This window comes from Parus major, chromosome 3, assembly GCF_001522545.3.
Source record: "Parus major isolate Abel chromosome 3, Parus_major1.1, whole genome shotgun sequence".
Classification (NCBI taxonomy): Eukaryota; Metazoa; Chordata; class Aves; order Passeriformes; family Paridae; genus Parus; species Parus major.
The window spans coordinates 48,509,922-48,537,302 of record NC_031770.1 but is presented as its reverse complement, the minus strand read 5'-3'; the positions used below and the strand labels follow the sequence as shown (position 1 = coordinate 48,537,302).

The following is a 27,381-nucleotide window of genomic DNA, read 5'->3' as shown; positions in this document are numbered from 1 at the left end:
CTCAGTTGCAGCTAATCTGATGTCCCTGAACTATAGGGCATGGCTGACCCAAAGCAATAACACCCTCGGGAATATTGTGCATGTATTTATTTGTCATCAGTCTAACTTGATTTAAAAATTTTGTTGTCTGCATGATGAATTGCTTTAGACACCACTAATTTTTTTTTATTATTATGTTCAAACTAGTCCTTCCCAGTCTCCACAGCTGTTTCATGATGACACACACTCCAGGATAGAACAGTATGCTACTAGGTAAGAGAGATGTGGTTTCTCACTAGTCCATTGCATTTTGTGGTTGATTCCTCCAGTTTTTAATACACATTACTGGTTGGATATTATTTATTAAAAAGATATCATTCTCTCTGCTTAGAAAAAATTAGAAAGTTTTTAATCATTAGCTTCTGATTACAGTCATATTAAATGTAAAATACATGTGTTAAATATATCATCTCTCCTACAGAATGGAAGCTGTTGCAAAATTTTATTGCTTCTAAAATGTGCTATTATTTGTTTCTTTCTTCATGTTTAGCCTCTGAAATAAGCTGAACTTGTTCTGTATACAGGTTTTCCCAGTAGGATATTAGATTCAGGGGTTTTTTTCCTTCTGTGATAGGCTGACACTCTGCACTATTGTTGGCTTTTAGCAGAGTAGGTTGTAATTACTGTTGGTTTATGTTGTGGCTTTTGTGGGGTCACTCTTGTTGGGATAAAATGGCTGTTATGCCAAGTCCTTCTCAGTGTTTCTGTGTTTTGTTAACTCATTTCTGTACATTCAGAGCTGGTGATCACAGAATCATTAAGGCTGGAAAAGACCTAAAATCATCAAGCCCAGCCATTAACTTAGCATGACTGTGCTCACCACTAAACCATGTCCCCAAGTGCCACCTCCACATGCCTTTTGAATGCTTCCAGGGAAGGTGATTCCAAATCTTCCTTGGGCATCCTGTTCCAATACCAGACCATCTTTTCACAGAAGAAACTTTTTGTAATATCTGACCTAAACCTCTCCTTGCGCAACTCGAGGGCATTTCCTCTCATCTGGAGTTAAGGGCGTGATGAATGGTGAAACATTAACCAGAGACACCCTCTCAAAAATTAGTACCATGGGAACTGACTAGGTTTTTCTTTGGGTGTTTTTATTGTTGTATCTGATCTCCACAACTGAAAAATAATTTTAACTTTTTTATTTTTTGAATAAAAATTCAGGGTGCATGTTTAAATTTAATAGCATTCTTATTTATGGGCACCTTAAAAATCTTCAGACCATTTTTTTAAATGCCTAGGTTATGCTGCACATGGTCTTTGCAGCAAAGGAAAATAGGGCAGGAAATAAAGCTGAAGGGCTACCTACAGTCAGCCTATTCTTTTTTTGTCCCCCAACAGCAAATATTTTCATCCTTCATTAGTAATATAGCACAATGACATACAAAGTCATTACAGAGCTTTTCAGTTATTTGAAACATGTCATTCATATAAATCACCTGGCATTTCTTTGAGTCTATAACTTAGGCCATGTTGTAATCAATTAAAGCCCCGGAACCAGACAAATTAAATTTCTCTAGAGGGATGGAGACTTTTCTGTCTACCTGTGTCCTTTTTTCAGCCTGTGGTGCCACAATACTGTGGCTTTTTGTGTCAAGATGAAGCTCAAACTGTGGACTCTCATTAAGGATCAGTGGAGATCCTAGTTGCAATAGCTGCTTTTCCTCTGCTCCCCTCACCTCTTACCAGTTCTGCTTGGAATAAGATTAGCTGAAGGTGGGCTGTGCACTGCTTGATTATCATTCATGATACAAACCTAAATCTGTACCTGCTATGTGCAAACATTGCTTACCAAAATCAAAAACCTACTACTAATTGCCTCATAGGTAATCTGTCCAAAACTACTCAGGATTGTTTTTCCTCCAGCAATACAATCTCAAAATGTCCCATAATTCTGTGTCTTTCATATAATTTTTATTGTGTCCTTTCTAGTTGAATCTGTTATGCATATGTTGCATATAAAATAGTAAATCTTCTTTATTGTTCTGGTCTTTTCAGTGAAGCAGCTTTAAAGAAATATTGTCAGGGCTTCCCTTATAAGACAGTACCCAGCAGAAACAGTATAATAGGGCTTAAAGCCCTGTCACTGGTTGGAGAACATTCAGCTCTCACTTTTCTATTTACAAAATCCCCTGCCTGGAATCAGGCACCATCTCCCAGTTCTGGTGTGCCGTGTCACCTCTGAGTTGCTTCTAATTTCCTTCCTCAGCTTTCAGTTTTTATCCTACCTTGAAGGCTCTTTGCAACTCTAGGGTCCTTTCCCTGTCTCTCTGTGCTCCCTGATTAGTGCCATTTGGTTCTGTATCCCAAGCAAATCCTTGTTAGTGATGGAGATGCTAAATGTGATAATAATGGTGAAATCTGCATTTGTGAGTTGGAATATCTGTTAGTCACTAAGGGATTCAGGGCAGGCCCTTCTCTCTTGAAAGAATGAGGGTTGTACTACTTCCCTATGTGACAAAGGGACTGTGAGGATTAATTTCTAAAATTGTTTCATCAAATGATTTAAAGATGCTGAGCTTAGCAGCTTTATAAAGGTGACTTGTAAGCATGTTGCTCACTGTGAGCTAGATTTGTTTGAGATGCCCTAGAGCAGAGATGATGTGATTTGTCCTGAGTCATTTCAGAGATTCTCTTCCCTTCAGGGGAGATATTGGAGCACAATGTCTCACCCCAGCCTTGGTGGAATAGACAGTCAAAATGACATTCAGTGTGTGCCTTCATTTATTATTCTTCTTCAACCCTCGGGAACAGTGACAAATGTACAGAAGGGCAAATTTGCACCATTCTAAAAGAAGTCACCAGAATTCCCTGTTCTTTAGGGCCTTGCACACTTCCTTCAAAAGGAAGTTTGAAGATGTCTGTAGCAATGCATAATGCACTTGCAAAAATATATGTGAAATTATGATATTTTTATAGTAAAGGCATATTTGGAAATAGGCATATTTGGTGCAGTTGAATATATATGTAGAGCATTAAGTGTTCCTAAATTTTTATGTATTTCTCTTATGTACATAGGGTACATCTTTTGTTGAAACTTGGATAGAAAATTTCTGCTTTGATTTATAGAACTGTAAGACCTTATATATACAGTCTAATAATCTGGTCTTTTTAGATTAATTGCTTCCAAAATGAGGAACTCTAGGCAATGATTCTCTGTAATTATACTGCTTTTTGTGCTGTTTTACAGGACTTGTCTGTCCACAGTGTGGTATTATTTGCCAAGATTAATTTCAGATGTTGCATGTGCTATATTTAAAAAGGATTCATCCTCTTTTGTTAGTCCAGCTTTAGAAAATTCAAAAAGAAAACCATCTGTGAAAACATCTCTTTAACTAATTTTGCCATGAGAGTTGTGGTGATGCTAATGATAATTATACTAGAGTTAGAAAATACAATTTTGTTGTTGTTTGGCAAGTAGAATTAATTAATCATAGCACAAGTTTCTCATAAAAGTTCTCTGGATTATAGGTTTTCATCACAAAATCTAGGGCTCTATTCCTAAGCATGTATACAAAGATTGCCATATCTGAGCTGTTTCAAAATAGAATTGATTTTCACAGTGCCTCTGGTGAAATTGTGCAGCCTGTTGTCTGAAAGTCGTGGTCTTTCCCTGCCTTTCAGGCTTGCACAGATGGAAAGGACCAACGGCTCCTTCCTCATGGACAGCAGCTCCACCACAGGAAGCGTGTAAGTAGCTCAGACTCATTGCAGCTGTCAGGAACTTTGCTTACACATTCATGGTGTACTCTTCAGCAGTTCTAACACAGAACTTAGTCCCACTGAGAGCAGATAATAAGTATGAGCCCAAGGATGCCTCCATAAGTTTAGTTATTCCGAGCACCAGCTGTTGAAACTGATGTTCACTTGATGGTGTGTGAGAACTCTGTGTTTGTCAGACATTCTGCTTCAAGAGTGAGGATATTTCATGTGACTTGTAAAAGGCCACAGCCCTGTTGGTTCTACTTTGTATTCCTTTTCTGCTTTTATCATAGTATAAAAGAAAATAAGTCCCTTTCTAGGCTTTTGCTAGACCCTGGACAACTTTTTTTTAAAGAAAAACACAACAAACTTCTGTACTTTGAAGATGCTTCAGAGCCAGAACACTGTTGCTACTTCTAGTTTATATTTCAGTTTTCTGGCTGCTGATCCATCTGTTTGTGCCTGAAATTGTCCTATGTAATAAACATAGTCCTACATTAATTCTACCTTTTTTTTTTTCTTAATTATGTGTTGCTTTTATTGTAAAAACCTTAATTAAAATGCATTGGTTCTATGCTTGAAAAGCATAGAACCCCTTGAATTGCTGATGAAGTAAATACTTTTTCTTTTTTTGATGTAGAAAACAATGTTTTAACCTCACTTTATCATCAGTTCGATTAATTCAATCAGCGTTGTAGGACTCTTCTAAGTTATTAACAAATACCAGCGGCACTTTTTAAGAGGAAAACTGAAATTGTTCTCATTCAGCTTTAGTTAGAAAATGCTGTTGGTCTCAGTAATAGTTAATAATTTAATAATAAGTAATAATTTAAAATCTAATAATGAAATTATTCTATCCATAAGTATACTAACAGCTTGAGCTTTAAAATACTTCGCTTGAAAGAAGCACATGTGACCTCGTTTAATTGTTGCCTCTTTCCTGATTAATTAACTGTATTTACATACCAAATTTCATGTGAACTGTTTTAATGTATTTCTGTCATTGGCACCCTCTCCAGCTAGAAAAACGCAGCCAGAATATTCCCTTTTGATTTACCTTCCACAAGAAAAGAAGAGCAAACGTACTGTCATTTGGCAGGAAAGCTGGAAACTTGAAGGCAGCTAAATGCTCATACACTTGAGTTGTGTATTTTGCAATTAATGAGCCTACTCATACACAAAGACAAAACAACCATCCATCCCAATGGTAACAGGGGGAGGTGTATGCTTTATTTTTACTGGCAAATCAACTGTTGATTTTTAAAGCAATTTCCCTGCATTCTTTTTCCTTAGAAAAAGAATTAATATGGAAACTTGTGTACCAACATGTGGATAGGTACCTCTGAATTTGGATTTCAATCAGGGGACTGTTACACAAACAAAATATGGGCAAGAAAGTAACCTTGTAGTTCTGTTTTATTTGCAGATTACAATGCATGCTCTCATTAAGGCATAAGTACTGAAGTACTCAAGATTCTGAAGGTCTGTGGTTTAAAGTTTAAACTATTACCATAGAATCATTTAGGTTGGAAAAGACCTTTAAGGTCATTCATCCAGTATGTATCTTAGTCCACAATTAAACCATGTTCCCTAGTGCCACATCTGCCTCCCTTAAATACCTCCAGTGATGGTGACTCAACCACTGCCCTGGGCTACCTGTTCCAGTGCTTGACAGCCCTTTTTCATGAAGATGTTTTTCCAGGGAACTACAGAGCTGTGAAGTTTGTATCCCAGTTTGGATCAGAAGTTGCCGAAACATTGGGAATTTAGGATTATAGTTCAAATGTATTACTTTTTAAAATACTATTTAACATAGAAATGGAGATGGTGTAACCATTCTCGTATGGATAGAATTCAAAGGAGCAATTTGAAATGTTGAATACATGTTTTTTTTTCAGTTCAGATGTAAACCCCCAAGCCAAACTACTTTTTTTTACAGTATAAGTTCAAACATTTGGGGAACAATTACTAGCTTGGAAACCAAATTCTTTGCTTCTCATAATTGGATTTCTGTTTCATAATCTTATCACTGGTCCTGAAGAGTCCTTCAGTTTACTGTGAATGTAGAACAGAGGCAGTGTTGCACTTGATTTTGGAAATTACTTCTTTGGTCTTGTCAGGGTCACAAGCTCAGCAACAATACTTTTAACACTCTTCATTCTTTGGAGATTATATGTAAGAAGTTCATCTGCATTTGAATAAGAAAACTTCTGTGCTTAGTTAAACATAATGAGTTTATTTTCAGGAATGTTTTGCAATATGCCATTTGATTAAGAAAGCAATCATCAAAGATAATTCTTGGGTTTTAACTAACCTGCTTTCTTGAATGTCATTGTGACTTCTGTCTCTCTAAGGTTTGCTAACCCTCCCCTTTTCAAAAGATATGTGAATTTCATTAAAAAATGCCTTTTCCTTAATCAGAAAAATAGTTGTAGATAGCAAAAAAAAAAGGCACAGTCTCTACTGTAGTATGTCCAGCTTTTTAAAAAACATTCTAATGCTCTCATGAATGAATTTTCTAGTACAAATACATTGAATAAAAATATTTTCCTTTCATGTCATCTTCTCTTTGCATTAGACAGTTCTAAATGTTTAGGCTAGAATGTTGTGATGGATTTTATTTGGCTTTAATTAATGCAATATCATCTCTATCTTTAAAGCAGACTTACTCACAAATGAAGATGAGCATAAGGAAAAAATTAAATCTTTACAAGAAAGGATGATTAATAATCATTTCCTAACAGAAAGCTATGCCTCACAATTTGAGAAATCATGTTGTAGTAGAATGAAAAACAAAATTGTTAGAGAAATAGGACAAGAGTGTAACTCTCCTATTCCTGTAATGTCTGAGCTATCCTATCCAGCCCATACCAAAGTGAATTGCACTGTGCATAGTATAAATATTTTCAGAATAAATGCAGATGCTTAATAGCTGTTTTCTGGTTAGTGCCTTTACTACCAGTTATCTTCACATCCACAGCATTGTTGATGCTATTTCATGCTTATCCTAAGGCAGAGTTGGAACATACCTAAAATTTTCTTTGTTAGGGAACTCTGCACTCAGGTTCAGAAGCAGGAACAGTTTCAGAAATGAAGGCCATTGATACTTTCACTTGGCATTGCTACTTAATGTGATGCAAGTCAAATTGGAGGCCCAGTATGTAGTAACTGAATCCTGTGACATGATATAAAGTGGTTAAAAGGTATCTTGTCACAATAAGAAATTTGTTTCATGTGATGGTAAAATTAAGAGAAGAAGAAACAATAAGTATTTTTGAGTACCTTTTTCATCCTTATTCTAGGATGTCTTATATAGCATCAGTAGGTCAAGGTACACTTTATTTGGACTAGAACCCATGGTGCTTAATATGAGAACTACAGGAAAAATGAAAATTGCCAAGGAAGTAAGTTCACAAATAGCTACATCTTCCTATCTTAAATCCAACTGAGCAATTAGTTTTTTTAATCCGATATAATTACAAAATAAATCACCCATGAAAAGTCATGGTCAGGAAATAGGAATTTTTCTTTCTACAGCATAGTCAAATAAAAGGGAGGTTATATGCAGCTTTATTTGCCTCTTGCTTTCTCTATGCACAAATGCATGTTTTGGAATAGACATCTTGAAAATGTATGTCCACAAAGAGAATAGGATACTTCAAAAGCTGTTTTCCCTGGGCTTCTTTGTTGGGGTGTTCTTCTCCTCTGAGATGCACTTCTTTCAAGTCTGACCTTCTGGGATAGCTTGTTTGCTGCTTTTTACTGTGGTGAAATGCAGAATAGGAGCTACAGCCTCTGCTGTCAAAGGACTTTGTGTACTTCTGGTTATTTCTCAAAGCACACAGGTTATTCAATAAAACAACCACCAAGAAAGAGTGAGCAATAAAACTTTACAAGATACTTTTATTTTGATTTCTGATTGGCATCTCCTACCACATCTACAGAACAATGTCCCAGATTCTTAAAATGAAAACTTTTGCGTGGCATAGATCAATGACCTTATGTTGTAGGTCATTTAAAGCCCTGTCCTGGGACTCCTGTGCTACTAATGAATCTATTCTAATTACAGTCATGAGGTTTGTTGGTGCAGGTTCAAGGCTGTGTTTTTTCAAACTAGTAATTTTGCAAGACAAACCAAAGATAAAACACATGACTATTTCTACTAGTGGTAGAAATACACTTTTGCTTCAGAAGACTTCCTTTATCAAGTGCCTGTGAGAAAGTGTGCTGTCAGTTGCAACGTGTGATGCCTAAAAAAGAGCAATCAATATTCACAGTCTCTCCAGGAGGCTTTTTGAGGCTCTAAACCAGTGGGAGAGATGGGAAATGAAGTTTTTTCTGGACTGAATAACTTTGAGACCAAATATATAATTACCTGTATTTAGCTGTGTTGATGTAATCTGGATCACAACACAGTCAAGAGTATATAAGCATTTACTGTTTAAACTCCTTTTTTAAAACATTTATAGGTTTCATTAAAAAAAATGAGGTTACACCTAATGCAATATCTTGAAAGAATCTCAGATATAAAAAATCGCAATAAATATAATAAATCCAGCTTTACAGAGCCCTATTTTAAAAACGATCCAGTTTAGATGTTTAAAATTTCGCTTATAAACTATTTCACCATTTCAGAATGTAGACAGCAGCTTTTTGATGCCTAATTAAAATAACCAGAATAAACTAGATCAAGTGAACATTTCCTGACATCATCATCACCCTTGCTCAAAAGGCTGTATGTGTAGCCACACAGTATCACCTAAATTCCCATGTAAACAGTGTTTTGAAGCCTGGAAGATGAAGCTGTGTTCCCTCACCTGCCTGCTTTAACTCTGTTTTTGTGCTCGCCCAAGGTGTGACATTGAATTGCCGGCACTTTTGGCTTGCTGTGGCCATTTCAGTCACAGGGTGCTCTGCACCTTTTGGAGACCTGTGCCCTGCAGAGTTTGGAGCCCCCAGAGGGGTTACCTCACTTTGGTAAAAATTTCATTATAAGGGATAGGTATTGTTGTCAGGGTGACTGGTGGGTAGAGAAGCACAGTGAGGTTTTAATGATGGCACTGGGACCTGATCCAAACTCTGTTACCTGCACTCACCTTTGTCTTAGTTTCAAGTAGATGTGAAGTATTAATGACAATCAATAGTGATTATAAATTTCCCTGGGATCACTCAAGTAGTGAAGAAGATAAAGCAGTTAAAGGCTTTTTTTGTTGTTGTTTTGTAGGTAAAGGGGGAGAAAAAGCACTGTTCTGCTTCTTTCTGTTTCTTTCAGCTAGGATTCTTGGATGTAACTATTGCTTTTAAGGACTTAAACGCACATGCAACTTCAATTTAACTCTCTCTCTCTCTCTCTCTCTCTATATATATATATATTTAATGAAACATTTATTAAATTTATTCATTTGCAGGGAAGATGCATGTTGTCATTTCTTCTCATGAATGTAATACTGACAACAGCCAGGACAGCTAAGAAATAAGCGAATGCACATTATTTTCTTTAAACTTTTTACTCATTTTTAAAAGCAAAACTCAATAATTAGGTTTTTTATCCAGTGGACAGAACTGTCACAGGCTATATTTTTTCTTGTTTGGATTGTTTTCAGCAGGCATAGCTGTTCTTACTTGATGTACATTTCTTTGATTGCATGAGCCTAAATTTTCAAGTCTCAGTGATGGTTTGGAAAGTGGAAAACCGATAGCTTTTGGTAGCTAGTGAATAGTTATCCTTGTGAAGAAGTAATTTGGTGTTATTCTACCATGAGATTAGTCTTCAGTACAAATTTTATCTTAAGCAGTGCAATAAGAACCAAAGCATTTTGCTAAATGATAGAAGTACTTTCCCAAGACACACCAGGAATCAGGATTTACTTAATCTTTGGCTATTTTGTCTTGTTTCTAATACTGATGATGTTTTAAATTGATTTTGATACCTGAGCTAACAAAAAATCTTGGTTCAAAAGGATAAAATGAGGTTTTTCTTTGCACAAACAGTATTTATGTGACTGTCATAACACAACTGTTCCTGTCACATGCATTTTCTCCTTTTGTCCCAAGAGTTTGAACTTATTTCTGAGGAAACCTCAGATCTATATGCATGGCCTGAAAGACACCTAATGTGCTTTACTTTTACATGCATTTATTTATAGACTCTTTTTGTCCATAGAACTTCTGTTTCTTCCAGGGTATACTTTTCTAAATAACTGGTTTTACTGTTATTCAAATCAGATGATACATTTGGAAATTCTGTGATGAATGATGTTAAATTGACTGACAGGATATTTTTAAAAGCCTCTGGAAAATCTCCATTACACTTTTATTTGGAAAATAAATACTTTGCATATAATGAACTTCTCATTTTTTGCATGTGTTTTCAAGGGCAATCCTTGAGGATACTTTTTGTTCCATAACCAGTGGATAGCAGAATTCACAGCTGACACTTTCCAACAGTAGGAGGAAAAAAATTAGCACATGAAATATTTTTAATGTGGAAAAGTCTCTTTTCTAAATAATAACTGAATATGTGTGTATATACTGCCCATGGGTGTCACTGTGCTCTGGCCATGCTTTAACTGTAGGAGATCCTTAGGGTAAAGTTGGTACCAATACTTCATGGTATCATAATGTGTGAGTATCTGGTTTGCAGTCAATTAAAGGAGATAATTTAAGGAGAATTTTCTTCAGCATTTATATTGCTGTAGCAATTTCTCTCTTTAAAAATGAATAGTATCTGTTTTTCTGTTGTTGATTCATGCTTCTTGAAGTAACCAAGCAAGCAAACTGGTTTTAAGAATGTGGTATCTTTCACTTTCTATCTATCTGACTTAATTTATGGAGAAAAGTCAGCAACTTGGAAAGTGAGGCACACCTATACAAAACCAAATTCACTTGGGTATTAAAGCATAATTGAAAGTGTCAGGACTTCTGTATCTCCTTACCAGAAGGTAATTTCATGTGAGTCAGGAGGAAGACATTGTTATAGTTTATTTCTGTCCCTGAATCTCTAAAAAGGAAACCTATTACCAATGCAGAATTTCAAGGTATTGTATGTGTATATCAAAATAAGAGGAGAAAAATGTATCTTTTTTTCATTAATTTTAATGGGACTTTTTTTTTATCTCTAATAAAATTAGTTGAATTGAGAACACGAAAATTATCTCCTAAAAATTTCACAAATGTCACATATTGTTTAAAAAAGGATCTAGAAGATGCTTGTTTGTTTTACTTATTTTTAAGATATTTAAAATCTTTGATTGCTGACTGATTCTTGTTTTCACTCTTTCTTTTCAAACCACTAGCAGCATTTGTTCTTTATGCATAGATTAAACTAAACTGATGTTTTACTTTACTGATGAATCTTTTTTTTCCCTATGCATTATATGTTTATATGGTTTCCTTCCAGCATGCTTTTTAGGCTTAATTCTCTTAGTCTTTTTCCATAAACAAATCAAATCTCTCAACTTGATAGAGATGTTTGCTCACATAATAAATGTTTTACTGCTCTGTCTTTATCTGTGTTGTTTTACTGTTTCAGAGAGGATGAGCATGCCCTTATCCAGCAGTACTGTCAGACGCTGGGAGGAGAGTCACCTGTGAGTCAGCCACAGAGTCCTGCTCAGATACTCAAGTCGGTGGAGAAGGAAGAGCGGGGAGAGTTGGAGCGTATCATTGCTGACCTTGAGGAAGAACAAAGGTTTCATAATCATCCTACTGGTGTCTGAATTGTCTTTTGTTGCTGTTCGAGCCATGCATGTACTCTGTTGAAGATGAGGGACCTAGAAGCCATGATTTTAGCAAAAAAACCCCAAAAAACAGTCCACAATCAAGGCATATGTTGTGCATAGCTAGGCTCTGTTAGATAGAAGAGGGATATGTCTGTGAAGAAATAAAGTAGTTGCACTTTTACTTCACTGCCTTTTTCTCGATCCCCCATAGAACACAAGTCAAAACATTGTCTTTGAGCTGTTTGTGTTGTTAGTTGGAGATGCTAACAATGTTTGATGTAAGAAGTCTTTTATTTTCATTTACTTGATTAAGTCGTCATTCTCCTCCACTTCTCCATATTGCAGGAGTCTGCAGATAGAATATGAGCAGCTAAAGGAGCAACATCTTCGGAGAGGAATAAACCCTCTTGCATCACCTCCTGACTCTGTTGTGTCACCTCAGCATGCTTCTGAAGATGCTGAGCTCATTGCTGAAGCTAAACTCCTGAGGCAACATAAAGGTCGCTTGGAAGCAAGGATGCAAATATTGGAGGATCACAATAAACAATTGGAGTCTCAGCTTCACCGGCTACGGCAGCTGCTCGAGCAGGTACTTGTACACTGTGTCCCATATTGTTTCTGCAAAATGGATTTCTTGGTGGAGCAAAGGCATTGGCATTTTACTGCAGATATTTTCGCCATGAGCTCTTGGTCTGTTGCAATCAATAATTTCTAATGAGGTATTTTTTCTTATTCTCTAATATAAACCAAGGTTAATGTCAAATGAGCAGAAAATTATTGCAAGTGCTGGAGTGATCATGGGAACTTAGAAAACACTGAGAATAACACAGAGCAATAGGTTTTCATTAATTAAAAAGCATGCAAAGAAAATATATACCCTACTTCAAGTAATGATGGCAGCCACATCCCACGTTTGACTTGTTTTCCCAGACACTTTCCTTAAATAATATGTTTATTTGCTTTCACAATTAGTCACTCAAACCTCCCTTAGCATGCCAGAGACAGATGGCAAAAGATGTCTGAAATACAAGGGAGCAATTAATTACATTGAAAATGCAGTTCCTCTCGAGTAGCATATTTAGACCAATACACTACAGCAAACTGATCTTGCACACAAGCAAATGCTGGAGGGAAGAGCCTTTTAGCAACTCTCAGTTGGTGGAGGTCATAGGGTTTCCTTATTGGCAGAACAAACACTGATTGCTTTGGAAGTCAGCATGTACACACCTGGCTTACAGAAATAACAGGAGTAACATATACCAGGTGTTGTTAGAGATGGTAGGTTTGTACTATGTCATGTGGGGAAGCTTGAGTAATGAAGATAAATTTGTATGAATGTTTTCTTCTAACTGATCATTACATTTTGGGTCAGAGTACAGTAAGACAAGTGTTTCCTGCCTTCCATGAGTCAGATGACCGGCTGTATGTAGTAGAGTATTTAACTAAGCCAAGAAACAGGCTGCATGAACCAGGTATTAAAATGGCCTAAGTTCCTGCTGTAGACTCTCATTACAGGGATTAAGGTATTTGCTGTTTGTTTCACTTGTTGACTTTGTCATTTTTCTAGGCAGTTTTGGCTGAATAGAATTTAGATGCATCTGTTCAATTACTTCTCCTCTCCTCTAGCAGAGTAGGTTTTTTTGTTCCTACTGTTATTCTATCATTTTCATCAGTATTTGAGTAGCTGTAATATTTCACAGGAAAGATAGCAATTGGTGCACTGTTAATAATTTATAAAGTAAGGATCTTAGGATATATGGTCAATACTTGGTCTTTCAAAGAGTGGTTCAAAATCTGCAAAGAAACATGGTTGAATAGAAGACAGAAATTCTGCCAAGCCCATGGCCACTTGCACCTTAATGCTTAGAGCAGAAACTTGTTCACTCCTTAAACCCCCCCCCCCTTTTTTTTTTTTCCCCTAATGTATCTGAGGATGATCTCACAATTTTGTAACCTTTTTTGGATCCTTATACTATTCTTAATAACACCTTTAGGATATAGGCTTTTGTTGTGATGAAATGGGTGGGAGAAGGGACAGTAATTCTTTCTTACAGTTTCTGCCTTTGGAATTTTCTAGGCATTCTGCAGCTCTTGGGTTCAGATAGAGTAAAGTAGAATAGAGGTGATCTTTTTCAGTATTTCTGACTGTTTACACCACATTTACTGTATACTGTGGCTCCTTTGCTTTCTGTCTGCATTGTGCTGTCTCTGTGGGAGTCATGCTGTGCTTCTGATTGTTCCAAGTATAATTTCCTAAGGTCTTTGTTTCTCCTCTGTCATTTAATAAAGTGGCTCATACAGAGTCAAGTACATGAGAAGATCTGCATTATACATATCTGTGGCTTTTAATATGCCTTTCTATACATACCATTACTTAATTTACTGGATGTTCTATGCGCGATTTCCAGAACGCTGAAGCTACTCCCCTGACAGGGATTCAGAAGTTATAAATAATTTAAATTTTTAGTAACATTCTTTGAAATTTATTTTGACATTGATAGAATTATAAAGTAGCACTGATTTCCTTTATTGCCCCCTTTCTGAAAAGAATGACCACTCTTCAGCATGTTTGTTGTTCCATCAGCTTGGCCACTACTTTTTAGGACAGTGTTTATCTCTTTCACTGCTTGGGGAAGGACTTTACTGGAAGCCTATTTATATTTATTCATATATTTCACTTTTACTGGCTGTCCCAGTGGATAGAAGGAATACCTTTTCTTATTAATAAGATGGATGACTTGCAAGAAAGATACTCATAAGTCCCAATCTCAAAATATATAACAACAGTATAATTACTAGTATTAAGGACACAAGTGTTTCACAGCAATATTTTTGCCATGGATGGCATTTCATGCCATCTCTGTTTATCTATTCTGTCAACAGCAAGTTACCCCATTCCTCTTCTTCAGTAGCCTCCTGACTGGTGTTTTATACCACTGAGTATAAAATACTGGGACTTTTTTTTCACCGAAAGATTGGAGTGAGTCTGTCTACACACAAGTATTGGGATAGAGAGTTAATGAAATTTAGAAACTTTCATGTAGGAACTGCTTTATCTAGATAAGAGCATTCTAGGACATTCTTAAGAGAGCACCTTTAGCAGAAATATGCATGCATCCTCACTGCACATTTGTCTACTTCAGGTCACAATTCTGAGGTTAGCCTACTATTTTTATTTTAGCAAGCCCAAAGGATTGGTAGCTGTCACAGAATGTTGTCATTTTTGTCTGCCTGATTGATTAGGGTGCCAAAAAGGAAGGTGAAACAGAACTGGCATGTGACAGCTTTGATATCAGCATGTTAATCAGACAGAGAAAAACCAAAGAATCCATTCTCATTTTTCTTTCTTCAACCTCTATAGATACTGCATTTGCAAAGTCAAAGTGAGACCTATATGAAGGGCATTTAAAGTCTGTTTGGATTTCTCTCTGTTTTATCTGAGATACTGAATAGAGGCTTCATTTGAATTTGATATTGAAGTTAGTGGGAGCTAAAATCATCTGTCAACAGCTGTATGATCAGACAGAGAGTAAACAGGGGCTGCAACTCCCTCTCCAGCTGAAAACAGAGGAGCTTTATCAGAAAAGTGCAGGAAAGTTGGCTTCTTTTGTAGCATAAACTCTGGAGCAAGAAGAAACACCTGTAATGAATGTGGTAGTAAAATCAGCATTTTTGAGGCTTCTTGTGATTCAGATTGGGGACACTGAGGTTTTGTTTTTTACCAAAAGTAGCAGAAGTCAAGGGAAGAGCAGGTATACCTTAGCTATCCATTGAGCCACAGAGCACTACAGGCTCTTCTTTGGGAAAGACACCAGTAGGAGGCATAGTGAAATAAGGCACTCTAGATTAAAACTGGTTGAATTAAATATCTCCTTTGAAATGCTGTTAAAACTGCTGTAATACAGAAACAAAACCACAATTTCAGAGCTTTCTGGAGAAGGACTTATTTGTCCCTTCATATCTTGCTTGGTTTTACCTAAAAAGAAGTTTGAAAACTCCCTGAGACTGGAGTTGGAAACCTCCCCCACATCTCTATAGAGACATGCTCAGTATCCGTGCTTTTATTTCTTTCAAGAAGAAGCAGCAGGTGTATAATAATACCTAGAACTTTTGTCTTCTGGCTTAAAGGTTGTCTGCTGCATTGTTTTGAATAAGAATACATGAACTTCATGACACCTGAAGTGGGTTAAGATGGAAGTGCTCATATTTTGTAGGTGTTGTATAATTGGAGTCAAATAGAATGTGATTTTCTACTATTATTTTTCTCAAGTTCTCTAACAATAAAATTGTTAAGTCATATAAATATATGCTGATATATCTATATCTTCAACTGGTTTGCACTTAACATTTTCCAGTATCTGAGTATTATATCAAGGCAATAACACCGCTACTACAAACCTTCACTTTCTGCCCCAAGCCCCACTCTTCAGCTGCTTAACAATATTGTCCTTAATTTGGAAGAAGAGTTGGGTTTGGTTTTTTTTGGTTTTTTTTATTGCAGTCACTAGAACTACACAGTATAACATTTATCAGTATATTTAAATGAAAATGAAGTAATCAGGCAATGCCATCTAATTAGAAGATGGTGGTTTTGCAGGTTTTGACTTGTTTTTCAATCCACCTGCAATATTTCATTCTGACTGCTAGAGCAATAAATATATAGTACATCAATGTATTCCAAGTATGTTTTGCTTTCTCTTTTTATTCACTGATAGTCCTTGTGCTCTGCAGTGTTCTTTTATCACAACAGAAGTGGTACGTAGACTGACTCACCACCTGAGTTTGTAGGCATTTAATTTCTATCTATCAGCTTGAACTGTTGACTTTGCAGTGCCTCACTATCCTTGACTGAGCCTATGTGTTGCTATGCTGCAATTTTATATGTCCAGCACAGATCTTCTCGTTCACCATCATTCATCTGTGCACAATTTATTCAAAGTTGCTGCCTGAACAGCACCAGAGCCAGAGATTTACTCCAGGTGCAAGTTTGCATTTTGTACAATTCACATTCTCTCTGTTCATCTGTTTGTGGGGTGGGCAAGGAGTGACTCCACTGCTGGAGTTAGTTTTGTTGTTCTGTATTGAAGGGACCCTTAACAGTTGGAGAATTTGCTTCTTCTCTTTACCATTACAGCTCTGACATATTAGACAGTGGTTCCTGGCAATATGGAATTGCCTGGGTTAAATTATCCCAGGCTTCTCCAACTTAAAATCACCACACTTATTTTACTTAGACTCTTTAGCTGGATTGAAGCCTGATACTGAGCAGCAAATTACTTAACTAATTGATAGTAATTCACTATTCATAGAAGTGTCTTGACAGTAAAATCTTTCTCTGGCTTGAAAACATTTCCATTTTTCTTTGTCTCCTATGCAGACTAATATTTCCTGGTTTATTCTTCTAGTCAAACCTGGCCTTTAGTATTGTTATGCTGAAAGAGATGAGATTTAGAGAAGTTTTACTGAAGATTGTTAAGTTGGAAGCTATCTCAAGAAATTGAGTATTTCAGTTAAGGCTGTGAAGTGCTAAGGAGCGAACTTGTGTACCAATCAACAGCTGTTCTGATTCTAGCTCTGCAAAAAGTCTCACACCTATTCTAGGTACTTGCTCAGTTTCAAAAGGACCTTAAAAGCAATGATCTTCTGTATTACTTCAATATCTGCTTTTGATAGATTTACTTAAATAACATGCTTCTTAAGCTGTTCAGAAGCAATTTCATGATTTGCTATTAAAAAGATTAGTGATGGCAACAACAATTTCAGCTACATCTACCTCAGATATAAATATTATTTCCCTTATTTCTGTTTTTTTTCAGAACAATTACTTCCAGAGCTCAAATACTGTATTACTAGTGTCTTCCTCAAAGGAATTTTTAAAAGAAGGAAGGAAAAGAAGGGAAAAAGCCTGAATAAGGCCCTTTCCAATATTTCTGAACTGCTATAGGCTTTTCTTATTTTCTATCCATGTATGTATACTTAAATGTAACCTCAAACATACACGTGGTTACAGCTAAATGAAATACCAATTTCAGTGTTTCTTGAAGTGAATTTAAGAGTCCAGAAAAGCTTTTTTTCAAAGTATATAAGTTATTTCTCATAATTTTCAGGAATCTATGTAGCACAGATTTTTACATAGTCTAATCCCTGCAAATTTTCTGTCTTCCACGTGGTTGAAAAGCAGCATCAGCAGGAGTGATGCCTGGCTACCACTTTTTAGATTTAATGAAGTTGTTTTGAATCTGTATTGAGTCTTCATTTGATTCTGGAGTTCTACAAATCTGTTCAAGATTGAACAGTTGTTCCTAAGCATACCTAGTCATCCTTGTAAAGCTTTTTATGGGCCCCTAGCTGAATGTCTTGTGTGTATGTGTGTATATGCTCCTGCAAATCAATACAACCCAAATAATCCCATTGTGTAGTCTTTCTGCAGAGCTGGAATGGGAACCTTGGTATACTGTGTGTGTTGTACATTACATTGTGTTTTTGTGATACAATAGAACGTTGTTTTTAACAAGACCATCACCTGGAGTCTTGTAAGAGCTGTTCTTAAGTCTAAATTTTCTTTTAACAAGTTCTTGATTGGTTTTCATGGTTTTTTTCCCCTTCATTAGTTGTATAGACCTAAGCCAACTTTCAGTAGTTTGGAGAACAAAGAAGAAAGAGCACATAAAAAAGGAAAGGAACAAGATGTCTGCATACAAGCCTACAATTAAATTATGAGGATACAAGTAACATAAATCTGTGTCTTGTCTTTAATGTAGCCCGAGTCAGATTCCCGGGTCAATGGCGCCTCCCCCTGTGCTTCACCCCAGCACTCTGTCCTCGGCTTCCCGCTGGAGCAGGACACAGGCTCACAGTTCCATCAGACAGGTGAGTGTTCACATCAGATAATGTGCTTAGGGGGCCCATAGGTGACTACTGGATAGCTTTGTTGGCACCTTCTGGAAAGATTTGTAAACCAAGAGGAGCAGATCTTTTGCAATGCTTCTCAGTGCAGCTGGAGGTGTTGCTTCCTCACACTTGTGAAGGGTGGCAGTGTCCCAAGGATCCACGTGACTCTGAATTACAGACTTTTGTTGATAGACTCCTTGGTTCCATCTGTTCTCACCAACTGAATTTACTGGGCAAATGCATCCTCACTGAAAGGGGAGCCAGACTTCATCAGACTGAAGTGCCCAAGAGCTGTTTGTCCAACAGTAAACGCATGGACCCCTGTCAGATACAGGACCAAATGTCCAGATCATGTAATCTACACTTGCTGTCTGCTTTAAAAATTCTTGTGTAACCTCTGCTTATCCTGGTATTTTGATGTTCCCACTCCCAAAATGTTCACATCTTTAGGAATAATTCAATATTTATGGGTACAGGCTCTTGCACATAAAGGGATTTCTCTCTTGAAAGAATATTTTAAATTCTCCAGCATCAGAACTCATTAATTTCACCAGAAGTTACCAGAAATAACTAGACCATTTAATGGTCAAAAGTAGGGAAAAAAGGAAAATATTTTTCTCAAATTATCTTAGGTACAAGTTCCACCTGTTTTGGTTTTTTTTTAAGCCATGTGTTATAGATTAAATATTATTTTGCTTCTGTAGAAAACGGGAAAAATATTCTGAACATTTTTCATTTGGCATTAACATATGTTTTTACTTTATCTGGAAAAACATTGAACTTCTTGGAGTCTGATTTCATGCAGTAAAAAGATGCTGTCCAATAAAACTGCCAACAACACAGCCAGTTATGTTCCCTAACCATTCTCTTGCCTAAATTTAACCATCATTTTTCAAAGACATGGCAAGGAGGATTTTAGCACTACTGAAAAGGCTGGTGCATATTGAATAAAGACCATTTAAAAGATAAATGTTGGGATTTTTTCAGAGGAAAAATGGTGTATTCACTCTGAAAGTTACATGACAAATCATCTGCAATTGGAATAGAATTTTAATTGAGTAGCTACTGAGTTTAATTCCGTCATCTTGTAATTTTATTTATTTTAACTGTGAATTTTTATATACTGTTCCGTGCTGGTAACTTCTAGTTAAATCCTGGATGCAATGGTTAAGTTTTAATAAAAGAGAAATTAATACAACAACAAATCAATAATGTAACTTTCATGTCCTCTCCCAAGGCTAGCAATTATCAATGATAGTTCCTGCACAGTACAAAGGCGTCAGGCACTCTTTTCCCTGGAAATACACAGGAGTATTTAACTGGAAGGTTGGCTAAGAATGCCTTTTAGAATGTTGTTGTCCTTTTTTTTCTCCTCTTGTTACAAAATTCCTGTTTTTGTTGTAATATCTGCAGATGACTTGTTAGTTCCACCTCATGATACCAACACAGATCTAACAGATGTTATGGAGCAAATCAACAACACATTTCCAGCTTGCTGCTGTAAGTTCATCATAATATGTCTCTGAGAATCATATTGAATTTGAGATGGTCTTTTGGAAAAAAAAAAATCATTCTTGTGGTATTGACTAGGAAAGTAAATATCTCTGAGGATATTTCTTGTGTAAATATGCAAGCTATATAATTCTGTCCCTTAAAATTCCTCAACAGACACTATTTGTGAAGGTAGATAAATGTTCTTGTTTTAAGTGGAAGCAATTCACTATAAGAAAAGCCAGTAGCTCAATGTGGAATTTCCAGTGGTGCCTACATAAGGAGAAGGACATCTAGAATCTCACTAGCTGCTGATAAACACCTTTTGTGGAACTTAAGTGAATTAAGTAGATTCAGAATTTCTGAATGCAGTTTTTGTAATAAAGTTTGGAAAAAAAGTCCTTACACTAATTACTGAACTATTAAATAGACCAGAGGACATCTGAGAATGCAGCACATAACACTTTTCCCTGCTTAAATGCATTGGAAGTTGATGTTTTATTCAGTGTCTATTCAAGAGAGAACAAAAGGAAAACCAGCTTGTTCCTATGCATGTCTTTTATCAGCTGACATACATTTCCACTGATCCTCCTCCTCATTCCAGTGTCTCTGTACTTGCAAATGTGAGGAGCTGTCTCATGTATTTTGGTGGGTTTTGTAAAATACATTTATGCATATACATATATGTATATACATGTCTCCCTCTATATATCTATATTTCAGCTCTTTTGCCTTAGAAAAACAGTAGTGAAAGCTTTGATATATTCTCAAAACTGTTAAAGAATTCAAATGAAATGTAATAATAATGGTCAGTTTTAAAAGGCAAAGATCAGAGAGTGGCTGTTTATGCACAGTCCTTTTGGAAGCATCAAGACAACTCTGCTATTTTGAAAGCTCTGTGAACCCTGTTACAATACCCCTTTTATCTCTTGACCATACATTGTTTGGCTGTGACAAACTACATCACATAAGGTGCACCTTGCATGTTTTTAAAAGAAAATTGTACTCTAGTAAAAAGGTCTTGTTTCAGCTGTCTTTTTTGATTTTTGATGAGTTCAACAATTCAGAGCCCCTTGTTCTGCAAATTAAGGATTTCATTCTAAGGAGCATCTCATTTGAAGTCAACATCTAGTGCAGCTGCTCAGCACACCTTGAGGGTGTGTGTATACAAATCAATATAAGGTGCAACTCAAGCATTTGTTCTTGGTTTTGCAAATTACTGTCTTGCTATAATTACTATACAGCTACATGGTCATTTGGCCCAAATCAATTTAAAGTAAATTGCATTGGTCATGCTGGCTGTTCTCCAGGACTGTAAAACAGAAAAAAAATTCTCTGATTCCATGAACAAACACCTTGAATGAGACAGGAGAATACTGCTAATGGAAACCATGGCCCATGCATATTATGAAGTCTATCTGAGCATTTAAGATTAAAAGAAGGCAAATTTCATGTGATTTTTTTCCCTGTTGTCAGGCTAAACCACCTTGCCCCAATTAGTAAGTACTACTTACGTTTGCTCTCATTCAGTCACTCTATAACATCTTTTACTTGGGAGTAAATTTTTTTTGACTGTCAGGTTCATATCTTAAATGTTTTAGAAGCCTGGAATGAGGATTATTAGTCTGCTCTTTCCAACAAAGTGCATTACACTCTGAGTTTTGCTAAGGAAGACAGATACTGTCTGTCATTAAGTCCATCACTTTTTCCTGTGGCCATTGGAGAGGGATCTCTCTTCCTGGCCAGACAGTTGTCAAATCTGTTCTGTAAGACTTCAAATTATGTAAATTCCATGGACTCTCTAGCACGGTATTCCTAACCTTAAAAAATAACATCCTTAACCTCTTTATTATACCCAAACTCAATTTTATCAAAACTGCCTTCATATGAAACATCTCATGTCCAATTATTAACAAAACAAAAACCAAGTAGTAGAAAACTTCACCCTCTTCTTTACTTGTTTCTTCTGCCATGGCCAAAACCTCTATGAAGGGGTTAATAGTATCTGATCCTTATGCAGATAATTTTTATCCCATTTTGACTGTTTAACAGAGATAGTTGTCTTACTTGTTTTATTTTTTTTATGGATTTCAGGTTATAATTCATCTTGAAATCTGTGTATTTATATCAAATATCCTCTATGAAGCAATTATTTATATAGTAAGGCCAACAATGCCTTCAATGGTGGTTTTAGTTGTTTTGTGGTTTATTGTTTGGTTTTGGTTTTTTTTGTCCTGGAGATCCACTGATCATGGATATAATGCCCCCTTTTCCTTCCTTGTTTATGTCATTGGTCCTCAGAAGTAGGCAGGTGTACAACACTGCAGAAGTCTTGTCTGTGCATCTCAGTGATGCCCAGAACAGTGAATTTTAAACAGATGCTACTGTAATACAACACTCAGGGGTTTCTGTGGCTACAAATCATGAAAGTGAAACAATTCTTATTAGCTGTATCATTATAATGCTATAAAATTATTAAAAGTAAGTTTGTGAAGAATTAAATCGCTAGAACACATTTCTAATTAAATGTTTAGTCTTTTAAAGATAAGTCTTTTTTTTTCTTCTGTAGTATGTATTTTCCTAATAATAACTTCGTTTTTAAACTGTCAAGATGCAGAATCATGTAAATTTCTAACCCTTTTTTTTCTTTTTTTTTCTATTTGCAGCAAGTTTCAGTGGCAGACCACAGGTATGAGACATGTTTACATACTTGTGTAGGCATTGGAAACAAAGCCAGTGAAAAGTTCCATTAAAGCAAAGGGGATGGGGTGGTTTTGTCTCTGTTTTTTTCTAGAGATCTATTTGAGAGCTAGACTGATACAACAGAAATGCCAGATTCCAGAATATCATAGGTAATAGACAATTTCTACTAGTTCAGGCACTGCCACAGGTTCTGTAGGTTCCACATGGAACCAGCTTGCATTTATTTGGACCAATTAGCTTCAAGTGAGCATCAGCTTGCAAGATCAAAGCTGGTTCTTGCAAAGAATATGTCCATATGTCCTTGTGTCCTGGTGCCCACAGCTTCACCATCAGGAGCTGTGCGCACTGTGCACAACGATCAGGAGCCACACAGCACCTTAGGCACCAGATTAAGCTGTCTGTGCTGAATAGGCAACCACTTCAAGGACTGCAATATTGTAAAGTTGGATTTCTTTTAACTGTATGCCTCAGTTACTTGCTGAGTCTCAGGCCAGTACATGTAAATTTTTAAACATGGCTTTTGTAAGATGACGTCACAGTCCTGAGCTGACTGGGCCCAGAGCAGTGAGAAGTTTGCGTGTGTGCCAACACGTGGTACTGATGTTGTTCCTCACCACGACAGGCCATGTGAAGTGTTCATTGGGATGTCAGCCAGTGCTTCCTGGCGTGCAGCACAGCCCTGTTCTGCAAGCTGCCGGCCGCGCGTTCCGCCTCATCACAAACCTGCACGGGACCCCGGGACACGCCGTGCGCTCCGACCGCGTGTTCTACTTGAAACAGTACAACACTGAATACCCAAAGACGAGGATATTGTTTTTATAGTACCTTCTTTTTTTTTTTTTTTTTTTTTTTCTTCTTCCCTTTCTATGCAACTGTAAATTAACAAGCAGTGGAATATTTGTCACTGATTTGTATAAATATACAGCCAGGGGAAAAGGGGCAGGGGCTTTATATACATTCTTTTTGATAATCGTAAAGAGAACTGCATAAGGAGTTTGGAGCAAAACGTTACATTTATACATTCCTTTCAGCTCTTTGCTTTTGCATTGTAAAATACTCTTAGTTATATTCTCACACATGTAATATTCTATACTGATTATTTATATGCTAACCATCTGACCACACAGATTTCAGAATATCCTTGCATTATTTTCAGCATTGGCATATGAAGTTCCCATAATCTGTATTATTGTTACTGGTTAACAATATTGGGTGCAAGATACAATATTTTAATTCAGTTAAACAAGGTAAACTCTCATTTCAAGTCATAAGTAGTATTCTTATGTACCTAAGCGGTATTTTTAACTTTCTTTTCATTATTTCCAGCCAACACTCCATTTGGAGGATTATTTTTATTAAGCCTTACTTTACTTTGAATCAGGAGATAGCTAAAAAGAGGACTTGGTTCTTACTAAAACCAACTTAAGCTATCCTCTAAGTTAATGTAATCTTTCCCAACTTTGTTCAGAGACAAAGCTTTGCTGTTCCCTGCTGGGCCAAACTTGCTTCAAGTTTTGGAATTTACAGTCTATGAAGTAAAGCTCATTTCTGTGAGATTCCTTTCTTTTGTCTGCCTCTTGGAAATGAAGAGACAACTAGAAAGCCCTTTCCAATACTATTAGCAACAAAACTTCCTCCAGAACTGCAGTGCACTTAGATGTTATCATTTGGCATTGTAATCTTGCAGATCATCCTTATCTTTGAAATAATTTATTTATGTACTTTTGATAATTATGGGCAAGTTATGGCACTGATCAGCTGATCTGTAGTTTAAAGATTATCATAAGAGATTTTACTTCCTTCACAGTTTACAATGCTGCATGAACACTTGCTTTAATTCTAGAACATACCTTTAATTGGTAAAACTGCATGCAATATCTTTCATGTATAGTAAAGAGAAAAAAAAGCTGTGTTGTTCTTAATTATCACTGAAGGAAAAAAACAAACTTAAAATAGTATTGAAAGAGGTGTAAAATTCTCTACTGCTGTTCAAAAATGCTAGGGGACATTAAAAGAGCAGGTCAGGAATTTCCAGTGGTTTTGTGAAGTTTTGCCAGCCAGACTGTCCTGCACCCACAGTATTTACTCCTGAACTGCTGCTGCTCAAGGAGTGATTCAGGCACAGTGTTGACCACCTTCTACTGTTGGCACCAGTGCCAGTTCTTTCTGACCCCTTTGGCAAGTTATTTAACCACTCTGCCTCTGTTTTCCAATCTGTAAAATGGGGGTGATAGTGCTTTTACCTCTCAGAGGTGATGTAGGACTTAGTGTCTGAAAAACACTGTAGTAATGCTAAGTGTTAGTCTTGAGCAAGTGGAGCAAAGTTGTCAAGGTGAGACAAGAAGATGCTGGCTCCTATTAAAATGTAATGTAGTTTTTCTGAGAAGAAAAAACCCCAGATTTTACAGAAGAGGAAAGCCATGACCACCTTTCTACCTCAGACCTATCTTCATAAGTAGTATTGGAAATAGCTTTATATTCTGTTCTCTGCAAAGTACTTGGCTTTTATCAAGCTACATAATTCTCTAGGCAAAGAATCTTTAAAAATATTCCCAACATAAGTATAAAAAGAAATCAGTAGTGAATTTGGTGGGTTTTATTTTTGTTCTGAATATGAGGTTATGTATAAAGTTGTTTTTCTGCCTGTGTTTGTATGCATCCCTTGTCCTCTGCTGCCAAGTAAATGCTGCTTCAAACACTACATTGTAACATTCTTCCTCTGAGACAATAAATAAAAGAAATATATTGCAGTAATATGAGAAAAAGTATGGAGTTCTTCCAAAACTGCCAAAATTTAGCCATCTTCTCTTTGCTAAATGCTGAAAATTTCATTCTGAAGATTAACATGAGCAAGCTATGATAGTCAATTTCTATGTTGTAGCTTTTTCTCTGTGTGATTTGAGTTTATATAAATGAGACTAAGCATTTGGTTTTTTTCTCCATAAATCTTGCATATTTTCTCCAGTTTTCCATCCTTAATGATTTTAGTCTGGAATCCTTCTCAGTTTCATGACAGATAGTAAATCTGATCACTGAGAAGCATACTGCTTTTTCTTTTTAAATGTTCTGTATATGTATTACAGAACAGCAATAATGCATGAAGCTGTGTCAAATAGGAGAACTGTAAATTAGTCTTCAGGTTTTTGGTGGCTTTCAGTCAACATGCTCAGCTGAACCACAGCATTAGGTATTCAGTCAGAAAGTATATTTTCAACCTTCTGCTGGTTTTAGGTATTTGCATTAATGCAAATGATGTTAATGACTGTGTTAGAATTGCTACACTTCTTAAAAAAAAAAGAAAAAGTCCAAAGCCCTGACAATTCTGTTTCCTTATCATAACAGTTAGCACTGGTTTAACATTTACTTGTTTGGTTTTGTTAGTTGTTTTTCTTTTAACTCTGACACTTATGTTTGACATTTGTTAAAGTGATGACCTATTCCCTCAGTTTGTGAAAGGATGGCTAACAAATAAGTTGTAGGGAAATATCATTAATTAAGGGATTTAGCAGTTAGCAATGAATTTAACTACAGAAATAGTAACATACCAGGTCAAATTAAGGTCTGTATTTAGAACAATAAATGTGTCTTAAGAGGAAGAGAATACTAGATTAAAGCATGTATTAAACCACACAACCTATAATTTAAAAAAAAGTAAACATTTTAGTTATATGTTTGTAGAGTAGGAGGCAGCAGAAGAGAGGGGTATGGATCAGTAAAAGGGCCTGACTTTGGGGATAATTTATGAAAGTGCTTCTATCCACAAGGTGTATCCTCTGTACTTCAATTGCCAAGGTAGCAGGTGCCAGAGTTTTGTGATGCTGCCACCTGTAAGGAAGATACTCAGCTTGAAAATCATCCTTCAGTGCTGTGCCACAAAGGTCCTGGCCCTTGACAGAGGGAACAGAATGGCACCCACTTCTCACCAGCCACAGGGCTTGTCTCAAGGGTGTTGGGGACAGTGTGGCCACCTCTGGTCCTCCATGCACAGTGCAATGGTGAGCACTTCCTCCCTTCACCCAACCTTTATCTTTAAGCACTAACCAGCCTCTTGTGCTGTTATTCTCTCAGGCCAAATAAAGCCAACCTGATACTTCTCATGAGAAGGATTATGACTCAGTCCAAAATATGCATCTATGCAAAACATCAGGAGGGACACCTCCTGCACAGCCCAGAATGGATGGATTGGTTGATAGCACATCAGTTTACATTCTCATTAGAAAACACCCTTAAGCTGTATTATCAACATGTCAGTTTGTTTTTTCTGAGAAGATGCAACATTGATGCATCTAATTAAAATCAGAGGGCAGAAATCCTTCTGCTATTGGGGCTTCATCTTCAGGGGAACTTTCACAGTGAAACAATCATCTTGGTACGGGTGGTATTATTTCTTTTTGGACCAAGAGAAAGCTCCTCACATGTTCAAAACCACAATAGTTAGATTATGAGACACCAGCCCTGCTAAGTCAGAAATACTGGACACAGACCATCAGTATGCACATGAGAATCTGTGGCACCTCCCTGTTTTGGGTCAGGGGTTCTGTCCTCTCTTCTGTTAGTTCTACAGTTGGGAAAAAGCCACCAACAACACAACCAATGAACAAAGAACAACCCCCAAAAGCCCACCACATGACAAAATTTAAAAAACAAACTTAAGTTCAGCCAAATTAAAAATATATTACTGTAATGGGCAAGTTTTGGATTTATGCAGAAGACCAAAATATGAAGTTTCCCTAAGAAAAGCCTTCATGAAGGCATTTTTTTCTGTAGCACTGCAAAACTGAAAAATGGATTCTGTCTCCTGTCACACAGAAATGAAGATGTCATGCCATAT

General features: G+C 36.6%; 1 protein-coding gene across 5 annotated transcripts in view; it reads left to right on the top strand.

Annotated features, from left to right (window-relative positions):
- UTRN (utrophin) overlaps positions 1 to 25,304 on the top strand; it is a 339,710-nt gene extending 314,406 nt beyond the window's left edge. For all 5 annotated transcript variants that reach the window (XM_015621645.2, XM_015621646.1, XM_015621643.1 and 2 more), the window contains 8 exons: positions 187 to 252; positions 3,667 to 3,732; positions 11,276 to 11,434; positions 11,811 to 12,054; positions 18,227 to 18,335; positions 19,770 to 19,856; positions 22,514 to 22,536; positions 23,173 to 25,304. In XM_015621645.2, the coding sequence (XP_015477131.1) occupies positions 187 to 252; positions 3,667 to 3,732; positions 11,276 to 11,434; positions 11,811 to 12,054; positions 18,227 to 18,335; positions 19,770 to 19,856; positions 22,514 to 22,536; positions 23,173 to 23,181 (763 nt within the window). In that variant the 3' untranslated portion in view covers positions 23,182 to 25,304. The remainder of the gene's footprint in view (positions 1 to 186; positions 253 to 3,666; positions 3,733 to 11,275; positions 11,435 to 11,810; positions 12,055 to 18,226; positions 18,336 to 19,769; positions 19,857 to 22,513; positions 22,537 to 23,172) is intronic.
- The last annotated feature ends 2,077 nt before the right edge of the window (positions 25,305 to 27,381 follow it).